Source organism: Rhinoraja longicauda, chromosome 14 (genome assembly GCF_053455715.1).
Source record: "Rhinoraja longicauda isolate Sanriku21f chromosome 14, sRhiLon1.1, whole genome shotgun sequence".
Lineage (NCBI taxonomy): Eukaryota > Metazoa > Chordata > Chondrichthyes > Rajiformes > Arhynchobatidae > Rhinoraja > Rhinoraja longicauda.
The window spans coordinates 19,465,443-19,474,875 of NC_135966.1; the positions used below are offsets into that span (position 1 = coordinate 19,465,443).

Here is a 9,433-nt window from a genome sequence, read left to right on the forward strand (position 1 = left end):
GCTGATCCCAGTGTATAGGGAGTTGCAGTAGTCTAGGCGGGAGGAAATGAAAGCGTGAATGATTTTTTCTGTGTCGTCGAATTGGAGGAAAGGTTTGATTTTTGCTATGGTTCGAAGTTGGAAGAAGCTGGCTTTTACCACAGCGTTGACTTGCTTATCAAATTTTAATGCAGAGTCAAATATCATGCCGAGGTTTTTGACATGCGGTTTGACTAGGCAGGATAGACTTCCAAGACTGCCTGTTATCAATTTGATGGAGTCGGGGGGGCCGAATAGGATGACCTCAGACTTGCTCTCATTTAATTGGAGGAAGTTCTGTGCCATCCAACATTTTATGTCCTCAAGGCAGTGTAAGAGGCTGTTTAAATTTGACTGGTTGTTGGGTTTCAGGGGGAGGTAAAGCTGAGTGTCATCGGCATAGCAGTGGAAAGAAATGCCGTGCCTTTGAATGATTTGGCCAAGGGGGAGCATGTATAGAGAGAAGAGAATGGGGCCTAGGATGGAGCCTTGTGGAACTCCGCAGGAGAGGCTAGCTGGAGCAGAGGAATAACTGCCTATGTTGATGGCGAAACTCCTATCTTTGAGGTACGAAGCGAACCAGCTCAGGGCAGTGCCATCAATGCCAACCGCGTACCGGAGACGGTCAATAAGGATGGTGTGGTCCACTGTATCGAACGCTGCGCTGAGGTCGAGAAGGAGCAGGATTGCACAGTCGCCGGTGTCGATGGCGAGAAGCAGGTCGTTGTGTACCTTCAACAAGGCAGACTCTGTGCTGTGGTGGGCTCTGAAACCTGACTGGAAACGTTCCAGGATGGTGTTTTGGTGCAGGTAGGGCACTAATGTGCAGCGCACTGCTCACCGTGCCAACCTCAATATTTCCATCAAACCTGCGTACTGTGCCAGTATTTGTGATTTGCCAAATGGCCCCCCATCTCAAAGGGGCAAATAGTCAGTTCTCAGACATTTCCTTTTACCTCCTGCTACACCAGAGCTGCACTATTAACATCAGGCTATTATCTCCTTGGGCATGACTGACATGCTCTGTACACTTCCAACCCACACAAGGAAGGTTTAGTTTAGTTTAGAGATACAGCGCGGAAACAGGCCCTTCGGCCCAGCGAGTCCACACTGACCAGCGATCCCCGCGCATTAACACTATCCTACTACTAGAGACAATTTCTGCATACACCAAGCCAATTAACCTACATACCTTTAAGCCTTTGGAGTGTGGGAGGAAACCGAAGATCTCGGAGAAACCCCACATGGTCATGGGAAGAACGAACAAACTCCGTAGACACCATCCATAGTCTGCTTCGAACCCGGATCTCCGGCATTGCAAGTGCTGTAAGGCAGTAACTATACCGCTGCGCCACCGTGCTGCCCAGAGGGTCTTTTATGCCTTCCTTGAACAGAGGCTCAATCAATTCCCCTCCAGCACCACACTTATTCACCTGACTGAACGCTTTCTAACACTGAATGTCTCCTTCACCTATTCAATTTTCCAAAATATACAGCTATGGGAACTACAAGGAGCTGAGCCCATTTCTTTGTGGAACATATCGAACATCCCTTGTTTCAATTTGATGCAGGACTTTTCCGTCAAGTGTTTCTCCAGTACATTGATAACTATTGGATGTTGTTCATGCACCTGTATAGATCTCAAAACTTCTGTTATGTAAGATTTTAATTTCCATCCAGCTCCAATGTTCACACGGGCATAATCCATAGGTATGTCCTGTAAGGATTCCATTCCATTCTCCCAGGTTCTTTATTGCAAATGTATTTGTTGTCATTGATTTTCTATACCAGACTGCATGAAATATTTTCTATAAACTTGAATCCGCCTTCCACCCCTTCATAATTGATACGGTTTTCAACTACATCTCCATATTTCCTACACCTGCCTTTTCACTATCTCTCCTCCCAGCCAGACTAAGGAATGGTTCTCCCTGTCCTTTGTTCTTGCATTCCATCTCGCCAAACCCCAAATTAAATGCACCATGCACCCAATTTTCCAATTTTTTTTATCTCCATTAAAGAGATTGCACCACCAGACACACCTACTCTCCTTTCAACATTCAGAAGAGATTGTTTCCTTTGTAACTTGCTAATCCGTTCTTTGAGCAAGACCAAACATTCCTGTTCCTGCTCAAAAAACAGCAGGAAATGTAACACCCCTTCTTTATCTGTCTACACCTGCTGCTCGACTTCCAACCACAGATAGTTCTGCTATAATGCGATAGTTCTGCTATAATGCAATAGTTCCATTCCCTATGAACATTGTGTTATCGGAAAACAATCGCATGAGAGAAACAATTCTGTCAATTCTGGGGAAAGGGGATTGTATTTCTGGCATTTACTATTATTTAAGATTTCCAGTGATGTTTTTTAAAATGTTTCTATTGTTGGCCGTGTTGTTCCTAGCACCCTCTAGTCCTAGCAACATCTTCGTAAATCTTTTCTGGACCCTTTCAAGCTTGACAATATCTTTCCTATAACATGGTGCCCACATATTCTAAATGCGGTCTCACCAATGTCTCATACAACGGCAACATGACCTCCCAACTTCTATACTCAATACTCTGACTGATGAAGGCCAATGTGCCAAAAGTCTTTATGACCACCTTATCTACCTGCGACTCGACCTTCAAGGATTCATGCACCTCACTCCTCGATCCCTCTGCTCTATAACACTCCCCAGAGGCCTACCATTTACTGTGTATGTCCTGCCCTTGTTAGACATCCCAAAATGCAGCACCCACACTTCTCTGTATTAAATTCCATCAACCATTCCTCCGCCCACCTGGCCAATCGACCCAGATCCAGCTGCAATCTTTGAAACCCATCTTCACTATCTGCAAAACCACTCACATTTGTATCATCAGCAAACTTGCTAATCTTGCCCTGTATGTTCTCAGCCAAATCATTGTTGTACAAACAGTAACGGGAGGCACACCACTAGTCACAGGCCTCCAGTCCAAGAAGCAACCTTCCACCATCACCCTCTGCTTCCTTCCATGGAGCCAATTTGCTATCCATTCAGCAATCTCTCCTCGGATTCCGTGTGATCTAACCTTCCAGAGCAGCCTACCATGCGAAACCTTGCCGAATGCCGTACTGAAATCCATGTACACAACATCTACAGGTCTGCCCTAATCGACCTTTTTGGTCACATCTTCAAAAAAATCAATCAGATTTGTGAGAAACGACCTCCCACGTACAAAACCATGCTGACTATCCCTAATCAGACCTTGCCCATCCAAATGCCTGTACACCCTATCCGTCAGAACACTCTCCAGTAACTTTCCAACTACAGATGTTAAGCTCACCGGCCATAGTTCCCAGCATTTTCCCTTCAGCACTTCTTGAAAAGAGGCACAACATTTGCCACCCTCCAGTCTTCCGGCACTTCTCCTGTACTTAAGGACGACTCAAGTTTCAACCAGGGCACCAGCAATTCTTTCTCCAAGGGTCTGTCCCACTTAGGCGATTTTAGGGCGACTGCTGGCGACTAGGCTGTCACCGACAGTTCGCTGGGGTGTCGCGGTCGTGATCATGAGGAGTCTTCAAAGAATCGTAGTGGATCTCGGCGCATCGCGGAGAAATTTCTCGGCGACAGCTGGCTTGTCGCCAGGTATCGTTGCTTATTGCAGGCGCTGTCGCATGCTGTCCCCAGGTTTGCAAGGTTGTCGCCTGTACTGAGGACAGATGAATTTCATTGCAGACTACCAACGTCAACCAGACACAAGAAGACAAGGTCTGACAGGAACTGTCAAAACCCGTTTGTCAAAATGGTCTGGCCGGACCTTGCTGTCCTTATGGTCAGGTGTGCATACCCCCCACAAACAGCATAGCAGTAAAACTCCGTTTAATCTTTGCATTAGTAGTGTCTGTCTTTGCGTGAGCTTTGGCCTTTAATAAATGTAGTGAAATGCCTGTGTATGTGTTTGCCTCATTGATCTAAATAAATGAATGAAAAGAGTTCTCATAGCGCAGTGCGTGTGTCAGCATTTGATTTTAATGGTCAAAATGAATGCGACTAGAATCTTTGAATGAGATGGCCTGATAAAGTACTTAGAAATTCAATAGATTCCGACACCTTTTTTTTTTTTTAAATCACCAAAATCAACTTTATTCAAAAACAATATATTCCTATGAAACATGGATAACTGCATGCCAAAATCTTTTTTTTTTTAAACGGACACTTCAAACGAATGCAAAATATACCTAGAAATTTCACTGAACGGACCTTGCTGTCGGCTTGTTCACGTGTGAGTTGTGCTTGTGACATCTCCACATAAGTGCAGGTTTTCGTCAGTTGTATAAGAAAATAACTGCAGATGCTGGTACAAATCGATTTATTCACAAAATGCTGGAGTAACTCAGCAGGTCAGGCAGCATCTCGGGAGAGAAGGAATGGGTGACGTTTCGGGTCGAGACCCTTCTTCAGACTGAAGAAGTTGTCGTCAGTTGTCTTAGCTTGCCGTGGTCCCTGTCACAGTGGACGTCCTAGGTGGCGAAAACTGAGTCGCCAGTTGTCGTCAGCTTGCCGTTGCCTATGTGGTAGGTTGTCTTAGCTTGTCGCGGGCATTGTCGTGGTCATTGTCGTAGGGTTAATTTTTTCGGCGATCTGCTATGACTTTCAGTCACCGGCACTCGCCTAAATAAAAATCGCCTAAGTGGGACAGGCCCTTTAGTTTCCCGCAATGTCCTTGGATATTACATATCTGATCAGGCCCTGGAGATCTGTCTACCTTCATACACGATTGTACCTTTAGTACTTCTTCGACAGTAACGCTGACTGCTCTCAAGACACTTCTGTCTTTCTCCTTGGTAAATATGGAGGAGAAATACTCATTGAGGACCTTGCCTATCTCCTGTGGCTTCACACAGAGGTGACCGCTTTGATTCCTGAGAGGTCCTACTCTCTCTCTAGATACCCTTTTCCCCCTTATGTATTTATAAAATCTTTTGGGATTGGGATGACACAGAACTCTGCTGAACAGGCTATTTCCAGGGATCATGTTCAAAAGAGGTTCTATCTCACCAGTGCCCAAGAAGAATAGTGACCTGCCTCCATGAGTATCACCCAGTTGTACTTGCATTCACCATAATAAAGTACTCCGAGGGGCTGGTTACGGCAGGAATCAACTTCTGCTCAGAATGTGCCTGGATCTGAATCAGTTTCCTTCTCGCTACAACATGAGATGCTATCTCACTGGGTCTCCACTTTGTGCTGGCTCATCAGTATACAAGGAACACATATGTACAGCTTGGCATTTAACATTGTCACCCCTCCAAACTCATCTGCAAGCTCCAGACCTGGACCTCTGTACTTCCATTTGCAACTAGTTCCTTGTCTTCTTCATCCGTACACCTCAATCAGCGCCGATTGGTAACAACTGCCCCTCACTGTATTTCAAATCTGAATGCTCAATCCCCTGTTCTCCTCACTTTACAGCTATGACTAAGTGGCTTAGCACAAACCCAATGCCACCTTACCTGAGCTCAGCAAATTGATGCTGAGCACCGCTAGTTTCTTAGAAGATTTGATATGTCCCCATAAACTCAAACAAACCTTTAAGAGACGTACTGTATAAAATATCCTTCATCAAAAGCATCTACATCAGGGATCCCCTCTTTGGGCCACACCTTCTCATTGTTACCATTGCACAGTAGATACAGAAGTCTGAAGTCCCACACAAGCAGATTCAGAAACAGCTACTTTCCTACAACCACTGGGTTCTTGAACCAACCTGCACAACCCTAATTCTACCTCAACAGAAACGAGTCCACTTTGTTCAATGCCATGGACTTATTTTTCTTTCTAATTACGTTTGCACTCTTTCTTTTAAGCAGTCTTCTTTCTTTTAGAAATTTAACATATAATTTGTATATTATTTATGTATAATTTGTGTGTATTTGTCTGTCTATGTGTCTGTGATACTGCCACAAGTAAGATTTTCATTGTACCTGTACCTCACCGTGCTCATACATATGGCAATAGATCTAATTTGACACACACTGCAACAATTAACTGCCATTGTTAACCAATAGGCAAGATTAAATCCCAAATTACTGCAATTAAAAACAAAGACCACACCCTGATCCAAAGTATTGCTAATCAGCCGTTAACATTTGATTTTTTTTAGATGTGTTTCAGTCCATCCGTTCAACTTCCACTGATTTCTGCGCATGCCTCCCCTGACAATTTAAAACAAACACCAAGAAATGTTTCCTTGTTCTGTTGCATTAAAAATGGAATACCAGTAATTACATTATATTTATGGTTTTGTTAAGAAGAAACTGAAGATCATGCTCAGAACTGACATTCTTGGAAAACCTCTTTTCTGATGGGTGTGATGTCCTCTTTTTCTAACCCCACCTCTCACTCCCATGCATTATTTGCTCCAAATTGACTCAGAATAATCCAAAACTCTCCAAACCATATTATAACTTAAATTCGTTTCATTTACTTTATATGGTTGGTCTAATTCAACTGGGTTGAGCAAAGTATCAATTTAAAAACTCTAATTTGCCTCATATCTATCTGTAGCCTTCTCCATTTCCAGAGTCCACCCAGATATGAGCTCCCTCAGTTTTTAATATCTCCAATGTTAAGAGCACCACTTTTTCTTACCATTTCTTAAGCTGTTCTGGTCACAAACTTCAGAACAGCTACACTTAAACCTAAATTTTCTTTCCTCTGTTAAAAACCTTCTTAAAGCCTACCCCTGCCTAACATTTAAACAATCTATCCCAACATATCTTTATGCAGCTCTGTATCATAACACCACTTTGTGCTTCCTGCTTTTTTAGTATGTTAAAGATGAAATATAATTACAAGATGTTGGATTAAGAGAAGTCTGCAGATCCATCCACCACATCACTTTGAAAGAAGATAGCCTTAGAAATAGACAGAGTACTTAAAAACATCAAGTTGTGCAAATGCACATGACTGTAGAAGTTTAGAAATTTACAGATGGAGCCATTTGGCATATCATGTCTGTGCTGAATCCTGCCAAATTTCACTTTTCAGCTCTTTATTCATTGGCTTCAAGTTTAAGTCTATCAAAAGTTTCTGCCTATAATACTCAACCACAGACCCAAGCATTCTTTGTGGAAAAACTCATCAATAATTTCAGATGTGTGATCCTAGTTTCTGTCAAGGGAAGAATGTGCATCCACTCAAAATAGTCCCCTCTCAAATCTGACTTCAGCCTCCTCTTGTCCTTGGGTAAAATATGTAGCCTGTTCATTAATCTTTCCTCCCATCCTTGCAAGGTCCACATGCCAGTGGCAATTCTCATCAACACAAAGTGCAGCTCGAAAGTCAAAACATGGACAGAGGCAAGGTCCAGACAAAGCAGCCAAAAAAAGGCAGGGAGTACTCAGCAAATGAGAAGCTGCAAGGGTTAAAAAGATGGGGTGCAAAGTAAAGTGGAGGGGGAAGAACCTAAGGTAAAGGACTCAGCCACAGGGAGTGTGTGGGATTCAGCAGTGTGAGCATGTTGGGCATGAAGCCAGGCTGTGTGGGAGTGTCATGTGTACCTACTGTCCTGCATTCATACAATGTGTGCCAGTAAGTATATCTAACATTACAGAACAATAATCAATGTTTATTGTTAACGTGGATCTCTTGTTGAATATTTTTTTTGTCAACGTGGCCCCCAATTGAGAAATAGCAAACATCATTCCTCGAGATTAATTACACCCTTTCTGTAAAGTGGCCAAGACCGTAAACAGTACTCCAGCTGTGACCTATTATGTTACACATCTCCAGCTTAACCTCGTTTTTTATACTCGACCAATAAAACGTTACACTACCTACCTTTCACACCACTTCCATATTATTTTACAAATCATTGTAACACTAAACAAGAAAGGATGCAGCAGGACTCACTTTGGTGTGCCAAGCTTTTCAACCACCGATCGCAATTGGACCATTTTGTTTGAAAGAGAAATAATGTTTGGCTCATGATTTTTTTCTCAGAGAAGTTATGAAATTGAAAACAATGGCATCCTTGCTGGACCGGCTGGCTCTCCGCGTCAAATCAAACAAAAGCAGCAAAGAGTTACTGGATGGCACGGGGAAACTGCAGTACAAACTGAAACACGATTGTAACAACAGCGTCTCCTACTCTACAAAACAGTGGCCAGATTTCCTTGTGGCTTTTGTAACGCTTCAGCATTGAAACTCCAGCAAGGGGTTGCCAAGACACCCACCACCTCCCCTCACCCTTGCACGTACCCGGTGATAAAATACTCCACGTCGTTTCGCCAGCGACAAAAGGGCGAAGTTTCTGGGGTTGCAAGAGGAGCGGTTTGTCGAGGAAGTTTTTGTTCCGCCCGGCGCTAGCTTGCGGATCGGGACAAAAGGCTCCCTCCCGACCTTTTGTTCTGAATGAGGATGCACAAAGAAACCTAGTAGCTTCACACCAGCCAGTTTAGTATTGGACGTGGGAAATAACCGTGCATTCTCCCTAATGCTGGCCGGGGGTCCAATCAGGCACCCTAAGAGGTGCCTCCCTGGGAACTAACACCCGGCACCGGCTTCCCTCAACTCACCCAGAAGACGATGTTGAAGCCGAACAGGACGTACTTGACGCAGCAACTAACTTCGGGGCCCTTGAAGTGTTTGCCGGACATGGTGAGCGGGAAGGCGGCGGCGGCGGCGGCGGGGAGGGAGACCCCGACGGTCGGAGCCGGAGCCGGAGCCCGGCGGCCGCCCGGATCACTCGCGATCAATGGCCAGCGAGAGGAGCCAGGCGCCGAGGCCAGCCCGCCCACCTCAGCAGGGGCACCGAGCTATCGTGCATCGAGGCTGCCCTCGGCCCGACAGCCGGTGGACGACGGACGAGCCCGCTCACAGTTCCATGGCGTCGACGCCCGTCCGCCTGCCCGGCGATCATCAACCGTCTGTTTCCATCAGCCCGCTGCCCTGCCACCGCGCATGCGCTGGCCTGCCGGCCCCTGCACGCATGCGCGGATGGGTGGGGCGGATCTGGGCAGGGCCGGGCCGTCGTGATTGACATGTCTAGTGAAGCCGCTCGCTCGGTCCATCCCCGGGGATCTGACCCGGGGTGGGTTTGCTGCAGCCGGCGGGTTATTGGTGGGAGAAATTCTTCATGCGGACTGGTAACGATACTAAATAAACATAGCACAAAAAGTAAGGAAATTTGTGTTTGGTAGATTATTTCTTTGTTGTAACAATACTTCTTGGCAATAAATCTTATACCGTTGGAAAGCCTGTTTATTTCCCTTTTAAATGGTGCCACATTTGTAAGGAACATGCATTTGTGGGATGAGCAGCAGAGCTGAGTATATGGGATGCGCCCATGAAACATTTGCCAAATCTTCTCTGCCAATGCCAAACAGCTTATTCTGCTGTTGCTATTGACTCTTGTTTTGAGCTTCTGGTACCCCCAGGTGC

General features: G+C 45.2%; 1 protein-coding gene across 1 annotated transcript in view; it reads right to left on the minus strand.

The window, feature by feature from the left end:
* The window catches only part of tspan17 (tetraspanin 17), a 34,794-nt gene extending 25,829 nt beyond the window's left edge, over positions 1-8,965 (minus strand). Inside the window, exon 1 of the mRNA XM_078411525.1 lies at positions 8,569-8,965. Coding sequence (XP_078267651.1) covers positions 8,569-8,649 — 81 coding nt within the window. The 5' untranslated portion in view covers positions 8,650-8,965. The remainder of the gene's footprint in view (positions 1-8,568) is intronic.
* Positions 8,966-9,433: the final 468 nt, after the last annotated feature.